The sequence below is a fragment of the Microtus ochrogaster genome, chromosome 17 (genome assembly GCF_000317375.1).
Source record: "Microtus ochrogaster isolate Prairie Vole_2 chromosome 17, MicOch1.0, whole genome shotgun sequence".
Lineage (NCBI taxonomy): Eukaryota > Metazoa > Chordata > Mammalia > Rodentia > Cricetidae > Microtus > Microtus ochrogaster.
Window position 1 is genome coordinate 7,774,025 of NC_022019.1, and position 24,163 is coordinate 7,798,187.

The 24,163-nt window shown below is 37.9% G+C and overlaps 1 protein-coding gene across 2 annotated transcripts in view; it reads left to right on the plus strand.

Annotated features, from left to right (window-relative positions):
- The window catches only part of Xpo4 (exportin 4), an 85,118-nt gene that overhangs the window by 13,542 nt on the left and 47,413 nt on the right, over positions 1 to 24,163 (plus strand). The window contains exons 2-7 of one of the 2 annotated variants that reach the window (XM_026783231.1): positions 807 to 912; positions 5,927 to 6,081; positions 6,192 to 6,333; positions 10,613 to 10,751; positions 21,735 to 21,851; positions 22,558 to 22,711. In XM_026783231.1, coding sequence (XP_026639032.1) covers positions 6,239 to 6,333; positions 10,613 to 10,751; positions 21,735 to 21,851; positions 22,558 to 22,711 — 505 coding nt within the window. In that variant the 5' untranslated portion in view covers positions 807 to 912; positions 5,927 to 6,081; positions 6,192 to 6,238. The remainder of the gene's footprint in view (positions 1 to 806; positions 913 to 5,926; positions 6,082 to 6,191; positions 6,334 to 10,612; positions 10,752 to 21,734; positions 21,852 to 22,557; positions 22,712 to 24,163) is intronic. The other variant, XM_005355428.3, reaches the window with a different exon arrangement.

Here is a 24,163-nt window from a genome sequence, read left to right on the forward strand (position 1 = left end):
TTTTTTTTTTTTTTTAGATGTTGTCTCACTATGTCAACATGTGTTCTTGTCTGGCCTGGAGCTTTCTATATAGCCCAGGCTGGCCCCAAACTTAGATCTACCTTCCTCTGGCTCTCTTCAAGGTGTGTGACACCACACCCAGAACGATAGCCTTTCTTAATATGATCCAGGTAAATTGTAGAACAATAAATGTTATTTCCAATATCTTCCCCTTCAACCACGTAATGGGAATATGTATTTTGGATAAGTTTGGTTTAGTAGGGAAACAGCTTTGGAAGACAGGCTATTGCACCAAAGTGGAATTTAAAAGTCTAGGCAGACTTCAGAAGTTGTTTTGGTAAAGTAGATATCTTGCTTTTTGGCTGATTGAATTTAGTATTTAGAGAATTTATAGAGGTCCATGAATTCCAGGTAACATTTGCAGATTTTTCATAACTTTGATTCAGTTTCCTCAGTACTGAAAAGTTTTGGCATTTGAAGTTAGTTAAATTAGTCTGAGTGGTAGATTTTGAAGCAAAGGATGAGGATATTACCTATCTTTTAAAGTAGTTCCTTTTCTAGATTTAGGCAGCTTTAAACAGTTTCGGAGACAAAGCTTCCTTCTTTGTTTCTTCCTGGAACTGTATTTTTTATATATTTATTTTGAAGTTCTGTACTGTAGTTCCTTAAAAACTTAAAGCAAAAAAAAAAAAAATTCCCTTCTCCCCACTCCTCAAAGTGAAAGGTTTTTCTCCACAGTGGGCGAATGGATCAGTGTCGTACAGGCTTTCTCATTTGGTTGCTCTGTCTTTGTTTTTACTCTAAAGGCCCCACCTTCCATGGTCAGTAATGAACAACGCCAGCATGCAGAGCACATACTCCTATCCTTTAGGAAATCCAAATCACCATTTGCAGTTTGCAGGCATATTTTGGGTAAGTTTTCTCTTTAAAAATATTTTGGCATAATCAACCGTTTTTTGTTTTTTGTTTTTTTTTTTTCTGTCTTGAATGTTGGTTGTTATAAATCCCTTTCAGTCCCTTTGTGCAGTTAGTCCCTTTCACTAATGGTTTTCTATTAGGTTTGGGGGTAGTTATGTATGTTCTCTCTTAGTTGTTTTCTAGTTGTTCTTTTTAAAAACTGGTTTAAACTCAGCTTCCTTATAGCCATATTAGTCACTTCTGGGAAAGTTATCGATATAATAAATAAAGCGGTGGTTTGTAAGTTTTGTCAACTTACTTTATGAATTCTCTCTGACACATAATATGGAAATGGTCTCTTTCAAAAAACTCTAGGGATGGTAGGTCTCTTGTCAGAGATGGCACTTTGTAAGAGCTGTATCTGATATTGCCATTTGCCTCTTCTATATTTTTTGATAATAATAAAAAGGGAGATTTCATTCATTGTTTTTATTTATTTAGTTATCTATTTATTTACTTGTTTGGGTTTTCAAGGCAGGGTTTCTCTGTGTAGCTCTGGCTGTTCTGGAACTAACTCTGAAGAGCAGACTGGCCTGGAACTCACAGAGATCCATTTGCCTCTGCCTCCCAAGTGCTGGGATTAAAGGCGTGTGCCACTATGGCCCAACATTGTTTTTATTTTATATTTTATGTTGGCCTTTTTGCTTAGTGGGAAGTGTCTTTCATATTGCTCATACTTAAGCTTCTTAAAAGTTTTTGAGTCCATTTATTGCTACAAAATTGATGACTTGATAGGATCTAAAACATCTGACTGTTTATTCTTGTGATTTTGGTAGGGTTTGTCTGTTACCAGTACTCTGGTTTCCATACAGAAATAAACTATGATGATGGTCATCTCTTCTAAACTGTTTTACATATTAGGGCTTATGAAATGAGAGGTTTGGTTGTAGTGGAAGAGTTCTGTTGAATTATGAGCTCTGGCTGCCAATGGTGCGTGCTGCACATTGTCAACTTAAAGAGGTCAGCCTCTCTGGGCCTCTGAAATCTGTGCAATGAGAATAATGACACCATTTGCCTTCATGGGCATGGCTTCTTAAGGTCTTGGGAGATGCCCATGTTGTCATAAAATAAACATGTGTGAACAATAAAGTAAACATAGTCACATTACTTTATTTACTAGGGTTTTTGTTTTTTGAAGAAGACCATCTAAAGTACATGGCTGTTTTGTCTGACAGAAGCTAGCAACAATAGGAAGGTAGCTGTTTCATTCAGATCTTACCTTTAGAACAATAGTTGTAACAGGTGTCTTTTCAATGTAGTGAGGCCATTTATGGACTTACCAGTGGTCAAGTTTTATACTTGAATGGATTTGTTTCTGTTACTAAGAAATGTGTTCTTTTACTTGTATGGTATATTTAATTAATGCTGAATAAAAAGAACTAAGACATTGGCCTAAAGAGGTTAAAGGGGTTAAGACCTCATCTTACCTTGCAATTATTCCAAATCAACAGGTGTGAGAGACCATTGTGTTAAACTGTTAACCTAAAGTAATTGGAATTTGAAGTTCACGTTAGATACTTCACCTGCCTCGTCTAGGGTTCCCCAGTGTGTCATCTGACTTTCTGTTGAATGCAGCTGTCATTGGTGACTAAGTTATAAGCATTTTGTTAGCACTTATTTTCTTATAGCATTCTTGTTTCAGAGCATGTGTATTTATGATGTACGGTGGCTTTCATAAGGGCTCAGCGTGTCTGGACACACTGGAAAGAGCAGTATCATTATTTCTAGTTGTGCTTAATTCTAGTCGTGCTTTCAAAGTCAGCTTGGGTTTCACTGTCTATCATTAATGTATTGCAAAGCCCTTGATTACATAATGTTTGCATCTAAACTTCACCAAAAATCTTTTTTAACCCCTTACTCAGTTGCCACCAGCACAGAAGGGCAAATTCCTCTAAGAAGACTTCTCATACAAGTGGCAGTCAATCACAACTCAGAATTTTCACATTCTTAACTTAGGGATTAGATGTCATTTTGTAGAATGTCTGGGAAATATATTCTGATAAAGGGGAGATTTTTCTCTTTGATGCTTCCCTTCTCTGTCCTCTTAAAACTCTTCCTTTACTGCTAGCTTCATTTTTATGTGTTTCTCATTTTTCCTCATTTCTTTCTCTTACCCTTTTGTTTCCCTTTATTTTTTGCTTTCTTTGCTCTTGTGTGTGTGTGTGCGCTCCTCTGTGTGTATCTATGCCTCTGCCTCTGTGTGTATGCATGTGTGTACATACTGCATGCTTGGGTATTTCCCCACAAATGAACTTTTAGATTGTTTCACCTAAGAAATCTTTGGCACTCAGGAACCTACTAGTTTTTTAGGGTTAAATATTTCTTTTAAGAACAAACAAGCCTGAGTTTAATTCTTGCTAAAGAAATAACCAAGAAATGTGAGGAATTGGCTTACTACTCCTGAAGTCACCCCTGTAGCACCTCTTTACCTTCTCAGGGAGAATCGGATTCCATTTGCTTATGTTAGGCAGCCCGCACACAGTGAAACAAACCAGAATATCCAATAGGGCTAGGAAACCTGACTTCTCTGTATTTGAAAAATTGTCTTTGGTAACACTGCCAATTTTATCTTTCCACTGAGACTTCACTACTCTTTGGTAGGTGTAGGTGTCATTCTGCTCGGAGAGCTGGCATGTCAGTTACAGCCGTGTGATTTCAGTCAGACTGCAGCGGCTGATCGTCTGTAGTAGACTTACTTTTGTTTTGAGAACACTCTTTGGTTAGTTTCCCTTTATTACTCAGTTCTCTTTCAGTTTTTCTCCAAAGGGTGCTGTCATGTTTGAGATGAAATATAATTTATTATAAATTGGGCGGTGGTGGCGCACGCCTTTAATCCCAGCAGTTGGGAGACAGAAGCAGGCGGTTGGATCTCTTTGAGTTTGAGTTCCAGGACAGCCAAGGCTACACAGAGAAACCGTGTCTTGAATGCTCGCCCCCAAATGATTCCTAGTCCATAACTGTTGAAGTTACTGCGGTAGCAAAGAAGACGTTCTAGAAAGCAGCCCCAAGCAGGCGATTGCAGCGCTGTTGTAGCCAGCAGCAGCTCTTCCTCCAGGGAGACAGACATTCTAGCTTGAGCTGTCAGCTCAGTAGGAAGACCTTGCAGTGTCAGTCATCTTCATGGAACAGTGAGACTGAGCCTTGCGTGTATGAAGAAGCTCTGCTAGTGAGTACTGACTAGCGTGCAGAGTGCTCTAGCTCCTCTTACATGTTTATGCTAAGTGTAAATATACTCTTTGGGTAGCTAATAATAGTGTTTATCAGAAACTGCAATATTCTTTGAAAAAGTCCTACTTTTCAATTTAGAACTTTACTTTCTCTTCCAGTATTTCTCCATTCTTTAGAGACAGTTTCTTAATAAATTAGACCCTCATTTCCTGCCATGTAGAGGTAGATGTTGAAGAAAAGTTAACAAGGGTCTCTTGAAAACTTTCCAATGTCATTCTTATGTAGGACAGAAAAAAAAAAGACTAGGGTAGAGGCATATGTAGTTTAAAATAAGGGTGTTTCAGGGCTCGTGACTGACAAGTGCCTACTTGGTCTTGCCTCTGGTGGCATGTGCTCAGCATGGATTAGTGTTGCTTAGAGAGTCATGTGACCTCACATTTCCTCTCCATTGGGACATCAGTTTCTGTATCTGTATCTGTAATAGACAGCAGTTGAAGATGATGATCTTTGCTGTTCCTAACATTCTGTGAAGCCTTCGTATTTTACCTTCTTCAAATCTGTAGTTAAGGATTTCATTGTAGATGGACATGAAGACAAACCATCATCCTCTCAGAGAAATCTATAGTGACATTCTTTAACTTACCTTCACCAGACACAGTCATATTTCTTCTTAAGGGAGATATAACCTGTTTCTGGCTAAAATTGTTTGACTCTTAGAATAAAATCTACCACTCCACCCTCATTCTTGGAAAGTTAAACTTTTTTTTTTTAGTAATGAGATCACATTTTCAGAAACTATTCATTTTTAAAAAATTAAATCATTTATTGTATTTTAAAGTTTCTAAATTTTTGTGACTTCTAATCATCATCTCAATCAATTTATATAACAGTAGCACAGACTAATCAAAATGTAGAAACAAAAGGCCCAGATTGGTTCTTTCTACTTTTGCTGTATTCAGAAGTCCTGTCTACAGGGACATACTCTCAGTCAGGGTGCACCTTTCCTCCTGGATTTTCATAGTTAATGTGTTAGGAACACTAGTAACATTTCTAATGACCCGAGTTTGAGTTAGAAAGAAAACAGTGCATGTCTGTACTTCTATCTTGAGTTCTAGAAGGCACCATTCTAGGCCTAGAGTTTATTTCTTGTGGCTTTCAGATACTCATACCCAGTGATCTTGGTACATAATCTGAAGTCTATTCAGACTTAAGAGTTTCACATGGTTATTTTGTAGACCTCAGAGAATTTCTACTTTTTCTTGACTTCATTTTGACTGTTTCTCCCTTTTAATAATGCTGTTTGAAAACTGTAGCAGTATACATTAAGAGAAAAAAAGTAGATAATTAGTATAAAATATTTTTAAGGTTTGTTAATTTTCTATTTTTTTCTCTGGTTCAGGTTTTAGCTCAGTTCCTCCGAGTTTGCCAGGTAGCTGGGTCTTTCTAAGTGTAGCCTCGGGATTACTCAGTTTGATCAGTACTGCAATCAGAAAAGTAAGGAGAACTTCTCACCTTGTGTAAATGTGGCTCATTGTACTTGACCATTTGAGACAAAGACCTTCCACGCGGCTGTTTATTTCTGAACTTGCTATTGAGGTGGGCCATCCTGCTGAAGGCTTACTTAAAAGCTGCAGTATTTTGGCAGCATGGCTCATCATAAATAGTAATGTTCAAAGACCAGTTTAATAAGATATTTTTGAAATAAAACATTCCAGTTTTGCACAGGGTGAGAATCTCTTAGTACACTTTCTGATTGCTTCATATTTTTATTTTTACCTTTTAAAGCTGTGTTATTTTTTAGTTCTTCATGCTTTGGAAGTAACAGTTGAAGAGAGGTGAGGAAAGTTTGTGAAAATTGTGATCGGTGATTAGCTGCCACCTGCCTGAGGTGTCTTCTGAGAGGAACTAACCTCTTTGTGGTGCTAGAGCAAGGTCACTGGATTAAAAACAGAACAGGTAACCATCTTATTCCTTGTCTGAAAAGTTCTGTCTTAAAATTAATAAATGCAAAATACACAAGATCATATGAATTATTGTTCAAAGAGAAATTTTAATTTTCTTCCCAGAAACCAGTAAAGTGGACTATGTCCTTTTTCAAGCTGCCACAGCCATAATGGAAGCAGTTGTCCGAGAATGGGTTCTCTTGGAAAAAGGCAGTATTGAGTCGCTGAGAACATTCCTCCTAACCTATGTCTTGCAAAGGCCTCAGTAAGTACTTGGGGCAGCACTGCTAAAATACCCTTGTTCAGCCTCTGATCTGTCCTTTTAGAGATCCCTTCTTCTTAATGATGATGTTTATGGGCAAGCTCTATCCTAGGCTTGTAGTTTGAAATTCATATATGGGGCTGGAGAGATGGCTCAGTGGTTAACAGCTTTGCCTGCTCTTCCAAAGGTCCTGAGTTCAATTCCCAGCAACCTTACATGTGCTCACAACTATCTGTAATGAGATTTGGTGCCCTCTTCTGGCTTGCAGGGATACATGCAGGCAGAACACTGAATACATAATAAATAAATCTTTGGGAAAAAAAAGAAAATTCATACATATGATTGTAGTTTGCTTTCATACTTGATGAAATCATAACTTTCCTTAAGTTTCTGATACTAAAGAAAATAGCTTTATTGTTGAATTTTGAAGAATTTGATTATAAATACAACTTTACTTTTGACTCTGTCAGAACTTACTTTGACTTGTTCTTTGGTGTGTGGTAGGATGTTTTATTTCTTTTAATATGTTTACGAAGCTTAGCATGGGCTAGGTAATATAAGATGTAGCTGCATATCTCCAAGAGGAAGAGGAAAAAATTAAGCCATCAACAAGCCAAATGGTACATGTGTGTGCATAGAAAATATTTTAGAAGAAAAAGCACTAAATTCTTTGTTTACTTTGAAAAAGATCAGATTTTAGGCGAGGTAAAGTGAATTTTCGTTAATGTTTAAACATTTTTACAAGCTTGTGCGTTTGTTCTTGTATGGAATAGACACATTTTTGTTATATTTTAATGATAATGATGGTTGTTTTGATCTTTACCCTGGCAAAATAATTTGATAGTGTATTCTTATGGTTAAAAAGAAGTTGAGAAAAATCTTTGCGCTTATATTTATATAATAAAAGGAACTAAATATAAAGTCTATCTATGTTTGTAGCAAGAGTTTAAAGAATTAGGGTCTGAGTATGTATGTAGCTCAGGTTTTCTGTTTTGTTTTAAACTAGGAGGGGCACATCACATCTCTGATTTCGAAGGCAAAGGCAGAAGGATCACTGCAAGCTCAGAGCTAGACTGGCGTACAGTATAAGAGTATTACTAAAAACTGAAAGGAAAAAAAATAGTTGTATGCCACTAGTAGCTTTAGTATTTAGACCCCTGTGTCTAACTAGCAGTCTTTGTGATACCTTGCTCCCAGGTCTAGTATTGTCATAAAGCCTCTTTATTTCTCTGGGTTTTTGTTCTGTTTTTACTTTCATCGAACAGTGATTTGATGACACTTTTCATGTGGTTAAGTCAACTGTTGTCACAGGGTGTCTTTCCTAAGTAGTCGGGGTCTCAGTAGAACTTTTGACCTCCTTGGCAGCCTTTCCCACTCCATTCCATGAAACCCAGAACCCTGAGAGCTAGGGTAGATGTAATGTGGGAGAGGTATTCCTTGATGTTTATATATGTGCTTTCTTCTGCTATCCAGATTAATTCCATTCTCAAATCATTTTGATTAGTTTAGAGATTATTTTAGAGTTGATTACGAAAGGTTCTGTGTTGAAAAAGTTCACTTGATTCCCCCCAGCTGTGTGTCTGTTAGTGTATGGTATCAGGAGGTGGAACCCAAGATCTTGTGTATGATAGGTAAGCACTGCCTCCTCCCTACACTATTTTGAGGACTTCTTAAAACTTTTTTGGCAAAGATGACACAGCAGCACAGTGAACACACAAACCCTTTCCTGGTAGAAGCTCAGTTAACTTGTTTTCATTTTTGTTTTTCTTTTTTTTTTTTTTTTTTTTTTTTTCAAGACAGGGTTTCTCTGTGGCTTTGGAGCCTGTCCTGGAACTAGCTCTATAGACCAGGCTGGTCTCGAACTCACAGAGATCCGCCTGCCTCTGCCTCCCGAGTGCTGGGATTAAAGGCGTGTGCCACCACCGCCCGGCTTCATTTTTGTTTTTCGAGACAGGGTTGTAGCCCCTGCTGTCCTGGAACTCACTCTGTAGACCAGGCTGGCCTGGAACTCACAGTCCTTGCCTCTGCCTCTTGAGCTGGGATTAAAGGCGTGTGCCACCACCGCCTGGCAACTCAGTTAACATCTTGTCACATTTGAGCAAACTGCCATGCACACTACAATGTTTTCATCTTAAATACTTGAGTGTGTCTTTCCTGAGACCACACTGTCAATAGTCTAGACCTAATTGTCCTGTTTATATCATTACTTAATATCATTCTGATTGCATATTCTGAGTTCCTCAATTATTTTATTAATGCTAGGTATATCTTTCCACCATAGGCCATTTTTCTTGTTAATATGGAGTCTGTCTCTTTGTGTCTGTTAATGTTTTCTTTCTAACATTAGGTAAAATATGTTGTCTTTTAGTCCAGGGTTCGATTACAAGTTAGATGTTATGTTCAGTTATTATGACTTTTTTAATTAAAAAATTATTTTATGTGCATGAGTAGTTTAATTTTTATTAGATGTATTTATTATGTATGAGTTTTTTGCCTGCATATATGTCTGTGTGCCTGTGAAGGTCAGAAGAAGGTGTCAGATCGCCTAGAATTAGGGTTATAGATGGTAGTGGGCCACCACATATGTGCTGGGAACTGAACCCATGTTCCCTAAGTCAGAAGAAGGTGTCAGATCTCCTAGAATTGGAGTTATAGATGGTAGTGGGCCACCGTGTGTATGTGCAGGGAACGTGCTCTTGACTGCTGAGCCATCTCTCCAGCTGCTTTGTATGGGTATTTTTTCTGTATGTGTATATGCACACTATGTGTATGCCTGGTGCCCCAAAAGTTACAGGTGGTTTTGAGCTACTAATAGGTGCTGGGAACCAAACCTAAGTGCTTTGCAAGATCAGCGAGTACTCTTAACCGCTAAACCAGCTCTCCAACTCCTGTTACATCCCTTTAAAGTCAGAGTAATTCTGCTCCCTTTTTTGGTCTTTAATGACATTGACATTATTTTATAGAATCTAATTTATCTAATCCACTTGCTAGTGTGGATTAAAGTCAAGTAGCAAATGTGGTATACTATATAGGTAGGATTATACAGATAGCTTATGTTGTACAGTCTGGTGTACACAGGGATTATGTATTTAGGTCCTCACCACTACGTGTACAGGTTTGTTACCGTGCCTCCTTTCCAAGGGACAGGTGCATAATAGTCAGGAAAGAAGTGTGCATTCCTGTTCTGCTACATTGACTCTGTGACCTTGCCTGTATTTGCGACTAATATTTCTTGCTAACTTTCTGATAATTAGTGGAGTTAACAGTGCTTTTTGAACATGTTAATTTAATAAAACCCCTGCATAAAGCTCAGTAAATGTTTTAATTTTCTAATTCTTGTCAGTAGAAGTCCCCTTCCCCCCCATTTTAGGCAGGGTCTCACTATGATGTGCTGCCTGGCCTGGAACTTGCTATGTAGACTAGGCTGGCATTCAGAGGTTCAATAGCTTCTGCCTTCTGAATACTGATATTAAAGGCATATGCTACCACCCCCAGCCCAAATCTGTATTTTGTAGGAATATTTTGACTTTAGTCTTGATGTAGGGACACATGCTTGAAATTAGATGTTCAATAAATGCCTTCTATATGGTAAATTCTGAGTTTTACATATACTAGTGTGCTTAGAAGTAGGGTGGTGATCTTCAGGATAGAGTTCAGTTGTGACAGGTAAGTCATGCCACATGCTGGTGCCTTGAGCCTTTAGTGATAGCTTTCTGCAGGAAGTGGCACCACAGTTTTGGCAGAGGGAATAGACGTTCATAGGCCTGGCAGTATAAGAGTGTGGAGCCAGGAACTGAGGAGTTCCATATGCCTGCTGTACTGAGTGTATGGGAAGGGTGAGGTCAGAGAGAAGAGAAGGCACTTGGCTGTCGCAAAATTTAAAAGTGCATGAACCAAATGTATAACTTAAGTCCAAACTGAAACACATTTGAAAGGAAAAGGTAAGCATTATTAATAATTAATCAGGACAATAGGACATTGGGACTCTTCCAGGAAATCTGGGATTGGTCTTGTTGCCTATGGTAAGGGATGTGACTTGTCCCAAGGGTGCAAGGGCACATCTTTGTGACATTTGAGAGGTTACATTGTAAGGTTGCTGTTTCTGTAGGCTGACCTTTAAGAAGGGGTTCTGAAGAGGCATTTAAGTCTCCGTGCCCTTGTGATCAATAGGCTTTTACAGAATGCCTTGGCTGGGAATGGATGTTTGTAATGTCACTCAGAGGTGCCACCTATCTTAATAGTAGATATAGGTAAATGTTTTCACACTTTTTATGTTTTGCAGCCTCCAAAAGTATGTTCGGGAACAGATTCTATTAGCAGTAGCCGTAATTGTAAAACGAGGATCATTAGATAAGTCAATTGACTGCAAAAGCATTTTTCATGAAGTCAGCCAATTGATAAGTAGTGGCAATCCCACTGTGGTAAGTATGCTAACTGCTTGTATCTTTAAAATTTTTTCATTTTGTCTATCACAGTAGCATTTTGGCAATAGTAGTATAAAACAAAAGCATACAAACTAATGTGCCAAGCAGTTTTATTTGTTTAGGCATTTCTTCTGATTTTTAAATATGTGTGTATAATATAGATAAAATATATTTAGCTTTTTTGTTTGAGTCTATGTTTTTATATGTTGCTACTGTACTCATAATTATTTTAATTGATTGTAAAGCATGATGAGTGAATATATCATGATATTCTTTTTTCTGTGGGTGGGGAGACTTGGGCTTAGCATGTAACCCTGGCTGGCCTGGGATTCAGAGATCTGCCTTCTGAATTCTGGGATTGAAGGCATGTGCCACTGCACTTGGGTTTTCATTATTCTCCATCATTTCTATTGAACATTTCCCCACCCTCAGTTTTAATAAGCATTGGAAAGTACCGATAATTACAGACCTGCTTGAGTTAAGAATAAGTGGTATCTGGCATAATAAAAATCATTAACTACACCATGACTTCAGATGGTTCTGACAGGTGAGCAGATGCCAGGCTTTTGTTCTTGACCAAATTACTTCAGGGAGCATGAGTTCCCCTCCTGTCCACATTTCGGGAATGTTTGGTTGTAGTAATTTTGCCAGAGGCTGGAGAAGCAGAAGTTGGTATTACAGACCAGCCTCTGATTGATCCTTCTAGATCGATCCCTCTAGAACTGGGGTTCTGATTCTTAAGTATCAGATGTTAAATATTCTTGGTAGTTTGTTTTTTTTTTTTTAACTATTCACAATTTATTTTCTTGAATTACTTGAGAACTATCTGTGTGAGGCTATATGCCATTCTTCAGGACTCTTCTGTAAGAGCTATGGCACTTGTTTATTTGTCATGGTGGGACTTGAGCCCAGACCCTTGACAGGCAAGTACAGTGCTGCTGAACCACAAGCCTCCCTCATGTATAGGCTATCTCTGTTTCTGATGTAGATCTGTGCTAGTGTTAGGACAGTTGTAGAATGATGGTCAGATAACTTGCATGAACTTGTAGTGTTCCCTATCATGGCAATGATTCTAAGTGCAGCCAGGTGCTTACTACCCTGAATGTTCTGGGTTAAATTGCTGCCCCCCCCCCCTTTTAGTTTTTGCTTTGGGGCATCTTGTTTCATTTTGATAGTCTGGCTTGTTGCAGTGGACAGGGTTAGACCAGAACTGTGACACTGAGATTGTGAATAATGCTTCCTGGGCTAGTTTGTTGATTCTTCCAGCTGGGGCTTTAGTGCAGGGGTCTGCAGCTTACCCTTGCCCTCCTGCTTGTCTCTTGGCACTGGGAGAATACAGCATAGGTAACTTGTCCTGCCTTTCCTAGTTCCTGATGGGGACTGAGTTTTCTTCTTTTTCCTTACATAGATTTAATGTAGCACAAAAAGTAGTTCATGGCAGCTTGATAGTTAGACTTGTTTGAGCCACCAAAATAACTATGTTCTACAAGTGATGGAACAGACAGTGTGGTTAGAAAATATTTTTGCTATATCCACAGTACATACATTTGGATAAATTTAATATCCTTGATATTCTTTAAATTGTCAAAATAGACACCCCCCACATATCTACCCTGCCCCATACCTCACACATACATATCTGCCTCCCCCATACCTCATACATAGAGTTTTTGAGACAGTCTCTTATACAGTGAGCTCCAGACTAGTCAGTAACACAATAACAGACTGTCCTTGAACTTTTTCTTTAGTTTCCAGTGCCCTAGGATTGAAGGCATGTGCCACCATATGCAACAAGGTTTTCTTTTTAAAGTAAAATTTCTAAATAACAGGACCAAGGAATTCTAAATTTTTAACATTTCAGTATGTAGAACCATTTTCTTTTTTTTTAAAAATATTTATTTATTAAGTATACAATATTCTATTTGCATATATGCCTGCAAGCCAGAAGAGGGCATCAGATCTCATTACAGATGGTTGTGAGCCACCATGTGGTTGCTGGGAATTGAACTCAGTACCTTTGGAAGAGCAGGCAATGCTCTTAACCACTGAGCCATCTCTCCAGCCCCAGTAGAACCATTTTCAATGATAGGATAGAATGAGATCGCTAGCCACATCGAAACATTAAATTTAAAAAACAACAACAAAAAAAACCCCTCTATACTTCAAACAAATAAGCAAAAAGCATCCGGGTGGTGGTGGCAAAGCTCTTTAATCTCAACACTTAGGAGCCAGAGGCAGGTGGATCTCTGTTTTGCAGAGGCTGGCAGATCTTTGAGTTTCTGGACAGCCTGTTCTACAGAGTGAGTTTCAGGAGAGCCAAGGCTATACAGAGAAACTTTGTTTCGAAAAACAAACAAAAAAATTCTCTATGTTTATGTGTTGAGTGAAAAGCACACATTGCCATTTGTGCTTGTCCTTACAGAGAGGTATGAAACCAGCCCCTTAGGTAGGTCCAGAAAATGAGATTGCAGACTAGTGAAAAAAGTTCTCATGTATCTTTCTCTTGGATGATGAAGAATTTGTGGGAACAGTCCAAGAATTTAAGGCTTCATTATAGTCTCAGAGACATGAATAGCCTTCAAAGGAAGAAGTAGAGCTTTGGTAGGAAAGTAGCATGCTGAAACAATCAATAGCCAGAAACCTTTGGATGGTGGTTTTATCTGATATATGAAGAGGTGCCAGTAATAGAAATCATTTGATGTCTTTTTTTCCTTAAAACCTTCCATTTGCTATTGTATATACATGTGTGTATGCCATAGCACTGTGTGGTTAAAGGACATCTTTTGGAGTCAGTTATCTCCTTCAACCATGAGTTCCAAGAATAGAACTCATGCCAGGTTTGGTGGCAGGTACCTTTATCTCTTGAGCCATTCAGCTGGTCCTATTTGATGGTTTTCTATAGATTAAGAAAGAGTTGATCTGAGGAGTTATTAAGTCAGATAACTCAGTTCCCTCTTGTCACTTCTAAAATGTAAGCTCCATGAACCTTCACTGGCCAGAAACTATAGCTTGACTGCTTTCCTTCAAAATATTGGTGTTGGTTATCTATCTTCCTGTACTAGTCTCATGAACGTATTTACATGGGTTTTGGGGCAATTAGCAACTGTAGAGTATTGAAATCTGAGCGGCAGGCTACGTTCCTGGCACCCGGCCGCCCGCACGGCTATCTTTATACCTGAAATAATTACACGGAAACTGTATTCTTTTAAACACTGCCTGGTCCATTAGTGCCAGCCTCTTATTGGCTAGCTCTTACATATTGATCTAACCCATTTCTAATATTCTGTGTAGCACCACGAGCTGGCTTACCAGGAAAGATCTTAACCTGCGTCTGTCTGGAGTGGGAGAATCATGGTGACTGCCTGACTCAGCTTCTTTCTCCCAGCATTCTGTTCTGTTTACTCCACCCACCTAAGGGTTGGCCTGTCAAATGGGCCAAGGCAGTTTCTTTATTAATTAACCAATGAAAGCAACAGATTAGAAAGAAATCACTCCCACATCAGTAGAGCACTGATTTTTTTTTTCTTTTTAATTAATACTTAGTTACAGCTCTGTCAAGTACTACCTACTTAACCGGAACAAATAAACACTGTAAATTCTCAGGGCATTAGTTCCTTAGCATGTAAACCAGGTGTCCTAATATCATCTCAGAGGCTACTCATGCAGCAACTGTTGGTACCATGTTCTTAGCAGCCTCCCAACCTTTCTTTGCCGAATCTTGGAAGCATAAGCTCTAATAATTCACCCTGTATAACTATTCTAAGTGTTGGGATTCTTTCCTGTCCCACCTGCCTGGTCCCAAGTAGCCACTCTGAGGCTTAATATTAATTACAGATGCTCCGGCAATAGCTCAGGCTTATTACTAACTAGCTCTTACATTTTAAGTTAGCCCATATTCCTTATTTACATTCTGCCATGTGATGGTACCTTTATTAGCATGGCACATTCATCTCCTCTTCCCTCTGTGTCTGCTGGTGACTCCTCTGACTCTGTCCTTCCTCATCCCATCATTCTCCCTTTCCACTTAACTTTATCCTGTTCAGTTATTGGCCAGTCAGCTTGTTTATTAAACCAAGCAAATCATAGCAACACATATTTATACAGTGTAAAGAAATATTCCACAACAGACAACCGTATCTGCTGGTGAAAGCTAATTATTGTATATATACAATAGCCCACAGCTTAGCTTTCCTTTAAATGCTTTAAAGAATTATGTGGTCTCTTGCAAGTCATTTTATAGGAAGCTTCATAAGCATGCAAAACATTGGGAGTGGACATTTGAGCATAGTGCCTTACTTTATCACTGTAAAGATATAGATCTTCAGCCTTCATAAAACCTTTTTTAAAAACTACATTTTTATTGAAGATAGTTTTTTTTTTTTAAATACAGTATATCCTAATTATATTTCTTTCTTCAATTTCTCCCATATCTTTCCCAGGCACTCAAATCTACACCCTTTCTTTATCAGTAGAGTACAGTTATCTGGACTGGTGGTGGTGGCTCCTGCCTTAAATCCCAGCACTCTGAGTTCCAGGCCAGCCAGGGCTACACAGAAAAACCCTATCTCAAAAAAAAAAAAAAGGAAAGAAAGAAAAGAAAAAAATAGTTATCTAAAAATAATAAGACAAAACAGAAACAAACCAGAGTAGGACATAAAACCTTTTCTTACAGATGGTATAGCTTTCTATGTGCCATGGTATATTGTTGGTGCAAGTAAGAACTGTGTCCTTTCATGCTTATCTTGTGAGCAGGCTGTCTTCTGTGATTGTGATGGGTACTGTGTTTATTTCATCTCAGTTGGGAACTGTCTGGCCTGCTGTCAAAACTAGTTTGAGAGAGCTAGGGAAGTTCTCTTTCCTAAAATAAAAAGGTAGCTTAGGATATATATATTTTTTCTTTTGTTTTGCTTAAGTTATTTTTGAGGCTGACATAGAAACTATAATTTTAATCTATTTCATGTTTGCTTTATTTCCTTTAGACATAATAAGCTAAGCCTATGTTAAATCATTTTGAAAGATGGTTAATGCAGCATTTAAGCCTCCTTTCTTCCTGTTTTTCATGTTGAGCAGAAGTGGGTGAGAAATTCACTTGTCTACCCAGGGCTGCCCTTGGATGTGATAGCCTAGTTAATCTCCCTTATCGCAAAGTCTCATTGATGTTTTCTTAGAAGAGCAGCTGGAGGTCTGCTATATAGTATGACAACCTTTCATACAGTTTATTCTTGGTAATAAAGATCCTGAGGCAAGAGCCAGGCTATTATAAGAGACAATCCTCCCTCTGAACAAGAGCATTCTATTTTGTCAGCTGGGGTCTTGTGCTTGTGAACGAGGAAGGCAAACTGTCTCTGAGGGTTTTTTTTTCCATCAGCATGAAATGAATGACTTTGAAGAGAAGTATGAGTGCTATTGTAAGAATTTTAATATGAAGACAGAGTTTTTTAAATTGTCACCCAGTAAGTAAACTTTTGAATTTGAGAGCGGGTGTCATGTATCTCAGCTTGAGCCAAAAAATTGGGATATAGCCATGGATACCTTGGACTTCTCCATCTCCCAAGTACCAGAATTACAGCCAAGAACCAGAATTACACCAACACTTGGTTTTATGCAATGGCTGCAATCAAAAGCAGAGCTTCATGCATCCTAGGCAAGCATTCTACTAGCTGAACTGCATTCTCAGCTCATGAGTTATAAGATTGAGACTTTATTGCACTGTTTTTTATTGGCTTTATTGTTCTAAATTTATAAACAACAAAAATGGGAGTAGAATTTAAGAAGGATTACTCAGTAGTTAATAGCACTTACTATTCCTGTAGAGGATCTGGGTTTGGTTCCCAGCACCTACAGAATTACTGTCTGTAATTCCTATTCCAAGAGTTGTGATGCCTTCTTCTGGTTACATTCCTAAACGCAAGCACTCATACACATAAAAATTAATCTTTTACGAAAATATTAGGAAACATTCATTTATTTTCTTCCTCTTCCTGTGTCATTGATTCAAGCAGTATTAACAGTCCTCTTCTTATTCCTAGGTGATAATTTATCTTGCACTCTAATTTGACAGAACTAGATGGTAGTTAAGAGGTAGGACCAAAACAGCCCAATTTAATGATAATTATAAAAATACTACCTTCACTCTACCTTATTCTAATTGCTGCATTTATATAGTACTTTCTGTACCATTCATACTACTGTTGTATACTATGGTCCTACGCCTGTAGTGCTGTGGCTGCACTACAGGACCATCCATGAGCCGTGCAAGGGCCTGGAGATTTAAACACACAGAGACACAGGTCATCCTTGAAACAAGAATGCCCCTTTAGGGGCTGGAGAGATGACTCAGAGGTTAAGAGCACTGGCTGTTCTTCCAGAGGTCCTGAGTTCAATTCCCAGCAACCACATGTATTCACAACCATTTATAATGAGATCTAGTGCCTTCTTCTGGTGTGCAAGCATACATGTAGGCAGAACACTGTATACATGATAAATAAATCTTAAAAAAAAATTGAATGCCCCTTTATTGTATACCAGAGCCACTTACATATGGATCCTTAAATGATAGCCGCGCCCTACGCAAACCCACCAGAAACCACTGCCATCAGGAACTCCTGAGGGTCTCATGCTCAGAGAAGCTACAAACACAGGAAAAATAAATTGTTTTGCTCAGAGCACCTGGACAAGTTGTTTACAGGAAATTCAGGGTCTGGGTTCACAGCCCCCAACACTTAACAATTTATCATTGCATTTGAACCCACCATAACTGGATTAGAGATGAGACTTTATTATACACAGTAGGCATCTTGGATTCCTACAGAGTATTTTTATTTATAATGTATCTCGGACACCAGCACAATAGATTTTGTTACTTGCTTTCTAAATTAACAAATGAGAATGACCAGTAAACTGTCTGCTGGTGGTTATGCTGCTAGCAGCAGTGAACTGTAGACTATCACAAAGGGCACTTGAGGGAACCTGTGAAGTAGACATAATGGTCAAGCAAGGAGAGCTGACATCCTTTTTTCTTGAGTGGTTTCCCAAGTAGTTATTTATTGACATATAACTGATATAAAAGAACTTCTTTTAGAAAAATGTACAAAGTGTAAGTTTTTAAAATGTTTTTGTTGAATTTAGAAACTAACAGATACAAACTTATTGAATTTAGAAAGTAACAGATATGAATTTATTCTTTATGATCTTAGATAAGTGAAACATTCTTGTGATAACTTCTTAAAACTGAATTGTGCTTGTAGTTTCAGTCAGATCCCTCTTTGGTATGAAAATCTCCCGTTTCTCGGTTTTCATCAGATTTCACTGAAATTCCAATGACAGCTTTTGATTTTGACCCTCTTAAGTATCAGAGTCATTGTCTATAGTATAGAATGCTATCTGGCCGTGACTGCCAGGGCAGGGATAACACTTGACAGTGCTGGTCGTTGGAGGGAGAGTAAAAGGCACGGCACTGTGTCTCTTGAGCACTGAATGCCTGCAGCAAGCAGACAGGAACCTTCTCCAGTGGTAAGTGAGACCCAAAGTTGGTGCTCTCTCCCAAGCAGGGTTAGTTCTTACTTCTGACCTGGGAAATTCTCTATTGGCACTGCTTTTTGCTTTGCATTACGGTATAATGAGTGAGGATAAAGTGTCATTGTAAGGGGGTTAAATTGTCAGTTAAGTACTGAAAGTGAGTAAACATAGGAATGGAGAATCTTACACATTTATGGTATTCTTAGTTGTCCTGTGAATAGGGAGAACTATTGTTGATATATAGCAGAGTGCTTTGCTTTGTTCCTTTATAATCAGTTCTTGATTCACTTTCTCCAAGGAATGAGTTTATTCATTTGGCAGCCTTTAGTTAGAGTAGTAGTGTAATTAGAGCTCATGATGTTAATCTCGTATCCATACAAGATTTTCAAATTAATGAGAGATTGGATTCTCAGGTGTTTGTAGTATTTGAAAATATTGTTGAATTCTGTTCTTTGGAAAGTGATGATTTTAGGTAGGGCTCACAGTGGCTTTGCTTTCTTCTTATTGTAGAATTGTCTTCATGGATTTCCTGTGTTTCTAAGAGATGTAGTGAAATACAGAAGTTTGCACTTAACCATTTCTTGTTTTAAAATTAAAATGGAAAAAGGAGTACAAAGTTTATAGATTGTTAGCTGTTCTATAACTCATACGGGTATAAACACTAAGAAATTAAAAGAGCTATAAATAACTGTTTCAATAATAATTGAGACAAAAAGATTGTAGGTAATTTTATCTTCTTTGAACTTTTTTAACCTTCTAGTTTTTCTAAGATTGATATCATACTGTATCATTTTCATAGACTGAAAAAATAATTTTGAAAGCCGAACCTGTAATGAGAATACATTTTGTTCTTGATGTTCATGTGTTGAGAATAAGGGCTAAAGGAGTGTTCCTCTGTGGGATCCCCTTCCACTCTAGGAGTTCTTTTCTCATTTTTCCTTAGTTAGTGGGATAGGAGAATGAGACTATATGCTCACTTGCCTTTAAGGGTTAATGTCTGCATCCTAAATGTGAGCTTGCTTGTGGGGTGGCTCTGTTTATTGATGCAGCCAGCCTCTTGGCTCCCCATCTGCTCAGCTATACTGTGTAGCTAAAGGCAATGTACTTGTGGGAAGCCTCAGTCACCCAACAAGGTTCTTATCAGCTTTGCTTTGTTTTTTTCCTCCATTCATTTGACTATGAATATGAGCTTAGGAAATATTTATTTCATATGAAAGCAAATCTTTATTGTGAATATATGTTTTAATAATCAATTAGGCATTGTACTAATAATCTGAATATGATCATAATTTGAAACTATACCACTTTGTGAAAGTACCAGAAAGCAGCCTGCATTAAGTTGTAGATTTCTTGTGGAAAGGTATTTTAGAGCATTCTTAGTAAGAATGATGGCAGTTTGCATTTAACAGGCTGAGTTGTGCTCCGTGACTGACGGCTTACCTGAGATTCCGAAGTTAATTTTCTTGTTTTAAGATATTTTTCAAATATTTTAACTCTTGATAATATTATAGACAATAAGGTCTTATTTAGAAAGGATGGGTGAAATACTAAGACTAAGTTACAAAAATATAGTCTATTAAATATTGTCTTTAGAATGATAGAGTCTTAGAAGTTATTAGGTCTAGTGAGTTAATATTTTTCTACAAGTTTTATTAATTTAATTTAATTTTGTCTATTTTGTTTAGTATATTTCCCCCACCGAATCTCTCATGTGAAACACACAAATGTGTATATGTGTATTTATACATATGATCACATTTGCAGATGATCGATTTTATTTAACTGTATCTGTGACACAGTGGTAGCTTTCTGTGGAGTATGTTTGAGGCAGTGTCACAGTATATAGTCTTGGAAGCTGGCTTCAAGTGATCCCTTTGCCACAGCCTCCAAATACTGAGCATTTGAAGAACTATGGACTATGATGCCTCTATGCTCAGCTAACGCCTGGCACTTTAACCATTTAAAAGGAAGCCATTTTAAAGTGAAGATTATTTTACTTGATAACTGTCTGAAATCTTTTTGAGCAGTAAGACAGGAATAATTTTCTCATTATTAGGGGCTTGTACCTGATTTCTCAAACCATCTTCCTTAGTCCACATTGGTATTTAAACAGGCACATATTTTTTCTTGAAGATTTAGAGCTGAAAGAACTTTTGTATTAAAGTAATGTATATTTTGAAATAAGCTGAGTGTGTATGTAGGGGGGGTCAGGGCTAAGTTCATTTCTGATGAGGAACACACTTGCCATATGACCACAATGACCCAGGTTCAACTCTCAGTACAGTCAATTATTAACAACAAAAACCCAGTGTATATGTGTGCACAAAGATTGAGCCTTAGCTCAAGAGTATCCAGAGAACTTTCATCATTTTAGAAAGCACCTTTGATAGATAACTTCTGAACTCTCTAGCCTGCATGAAGTTACATACCTGTGCTTATTTTCATTGATATTAAGAGGTAAACAGTAACTACTTCCTTTAAAAATTTGAAAAACATTTTTAAAGGAAAATTTTAAGTGCTTTTTTAAAAAGTAGTATTTTTTTTTAACTGTCACTTACCTTAAGCAAATATCAGCCTTACAGTCTTTAGAAATTTTAACTTTATATCTCTTTGCTAAGATTTGTCAAGCAAAGCATCTGTAAGGTCAAGGTACTAACATCAGAAGCATTTCTGAACAAAGATGTTGCAGTTGGTGGGGTGGGTCCCACTGTGTTCAGCTGTTGTATAAGCTTGCAGAAATAGTATCATCTTGACTTTAATCTTTCGGGTGTTCAGAGGTAGTGTGCATATTTCTGTTTAACCCCTGGAAATGCGCCAAAATAATCCATATCCTTACTCCATCCTTATTACCTTGGCTCTAAATAATCTGTGAATAAGATTAATGAGAGGTATTCTGTCTGGTGGATCCAGTGAAAAAGAAAAGTTTTTTTCTTTGATTTAAAAAGTTTTGAGGTACTGTTTGATATTTTGGAGACTAAAGTCAATGTTACTTTTCATCTGTTTGAGAATGCTTTTACATTCATCAGAACATAGAGTGGGAGACCCGAGTCTGAATGTTGGTGGCCTCTGGTAATCACCTACCCTCTTCAAGTCATGGTCCTTTCAGGTGTAAAAGGCATGTACGGGTTGTTGTGTAAGTTAGATGAAACAGGGCATTCAACAATTATTTAATTATTTAACAATTATGTAAAATGTCAGTTGAACTGTAGGATTGAGTGGGTCATGTCCTGAGCTCCAGTCCTACACTGATGTGTACTGACTTGAGTTGACGTGCACTGTTAGCATTTACCACATTACTTTGCAAAGAGAGCAAGTCTTCTTAGTCTCACCCAGGTCTCTGCTTGGCGGTTAGAAGCTCTAAAGCTCAGACAGACAGCATACAGAGAATATATTTGAGCAAAATCTGTTGAAACAAAGCTTTGAAAAAAGTCCTGCCTTACAGTTTTTTCTTATTGAATTTAGCAAACTCTGGCCTGTTCTATTCTAACTGCACTGTTGAGTGAGTTCTCAAGTTCAAGTAAAACTAGCAACATTGGACTGAGTATGGAATTCCATGGTAACTGCAAACGAGTCTTTCAGGTACTGGTTTTTTGTTTTATGTTTTAATTATTAGACGGTCTACTTTTTGCCCAGTTTATTCCTAATGGCAAGAAAATTTGTTTTGAATGTTTGATAGCTTATGCCTGAAGACTTGTGTTGAGATTTCAATATAGGATATAATAAATAGGAGGGTTTGATTACTGTAATTGGTGAGTTTATTATTCAGGTCTCATCTTTAAACAGCAAAAAGAGAATATTATAATAAATATCCTTAGCTTATCATTTTATCGTATTTAGTTATAACTATTTCAATTGATAGGATTCTGCCGGCCTTAAAAATAGAACTGGCACAATGCCAAAGAGGGTCATGTATTTAAAATGTTATTGCAGATGGTGAGGGCTCTTTGTCTCTCGCGTGTATTGTTTGGCTTTGGAGTAAAGTTATGTGAAGGCATTGGCTTGAGTCCTAAGGCTCTGCACTATAGCAACTGACTCTCCCAGCTCTACAGTTACACTCACCTTCACAGGCTTTCCTGCATGGAGGAGCATTTATATTACAGTCAATGGTACCTCTTGGAAGCACACTGATGTAAATTTTGGTTAGAGGCCTCAAGATGGAAAACATTCTTAAAGAAGTAGAGCAATCTAATGGAAACCTTAAGGTTCTTGTTTGTTTTATGATTCTAAAAAGGAATGAATTTTGGTTAAGTGTCATACAAAACTTTGTGTGATTTATTGCGCATAGGAAGAAGACCTTCGCCAGATCTTCATGTTAACGGTTGGAGTTCTTCAGGAGTTCAGCAGGCGGGAGAACCTCAGTGCTCAGATGTCTTCAGTGTTTCAGCGGTACCTTGCACTAGCCAACCAAGTCCTGAGCTGGAATTTTCTCCCTCCAAACTATATCCTTTTCGTAGTGGGAAGGGCTGTGTTTGTGGTGACTTTGTAGAAGACTTAATCATAAACCTCAGTCCTTTATACTCTTAGCTTTTTTCTTCTTTTTGGAGAAATGAATTTTATTATACCATACTACAGTAGACTATGTAGAACATGTAAAGTTGTATTTATTACTTTTTTGAAGAGGGTTGAGTATCTGAAAACATTTGGTTTCTAATAAGGCTGTTGCTGACTGAGGAAGGAAAAGCCAAATGTGCAAAATGCGTATTTATTCAGCAGTAAAGACATATTCTTCTTGGACATGTGATTAAATTAGATTTTGTGACTGGCTTTCTTTACTTAGAAAGGGTCTGGTTTTGTCTTTATGAATTGTTTAAGAGTATGTATTAAGTTAGTGATAGGCTTTCGGTTCAGAGCATCTGCTGCCGGGCGTCTCGTTGTGCCTTAGGGTACTATAGTGCCTGCTTGTAGCATTGTTCATTCAGGCAGACCTGGGTTCAAGCCTTAGTTGATCTCCAGCAAATTACTGAACCTTTTTAATATTAATTTTTCCGAGCAGAAAGAGAAGATGTTGGCTTTTGACTAAATTTAATGAAACAGCGTAGTTAACGCATTCAGTTAGCTGCTGTTATGCTGCTCTTGGTATCTTTGAGTAAAATAGTCCTACAATTAACTCTCCATGTCATGCTCCTTTTGATCTAATACACTTGTGCCTGCTGTAGAAAATTAAATATAACCTGTTCTGGATGTCTTTAATCAGCCCTTTCCTGGGGCTTTAAGAGAGTTTGTTTCTAAGATTAGAGATGGAGAGTCCTGTCAGAGCTTTAGGATGAGGCTCGTCTTTGTTCCAACAGAGTCAAGACCTGCTGTATTCGTGTGCGTAGGTTTGAGACCTGTAGAACTGGGAGACTTAAGGTGCCTGGTAAGCTTTGATTTTCAAGTTACTATATTTACCTACTAGAAAACTAACTGTGAGAGGCAGGTGTTATGAGATAAAGTGAGCCACTGGCTCGTTAAACCAGGAATTCTCCCGGCTTCTTTGCCAAGGGCAGTCACATTGGAATGAATGAAGTTTGCTATCAAGTTAACCATATTCTCCTTTTATGCCTCTCCTTTATCTTTCACCCATTAATCAACTTTCTATATTTAATCTATAAATTTCTTTTTTAAATATTTATTTAATTTTATGTGCATTTGGTATGAAGGGGTCAGATTCCCTGGAACTAGAGTTATACAGACAGTTGTGAGCTGCCATGTGGGTGCTGGGAATTGAACCTGAGGCCTCTGGGAGAGCAGTCAGTGCTCTTAACCACTGAACCATCTCTCCGGTCCCTTGTTTGTTTTTAAAGGATGGTTTGGAGACTTTATTCAAAAAAGTCTGTTATTATAGTTTAAGTATCAGTGTAGCACAATCTTGTTGTAAAGAGAGATTAGACAAGTCCCTGTCCTAGTTTTTG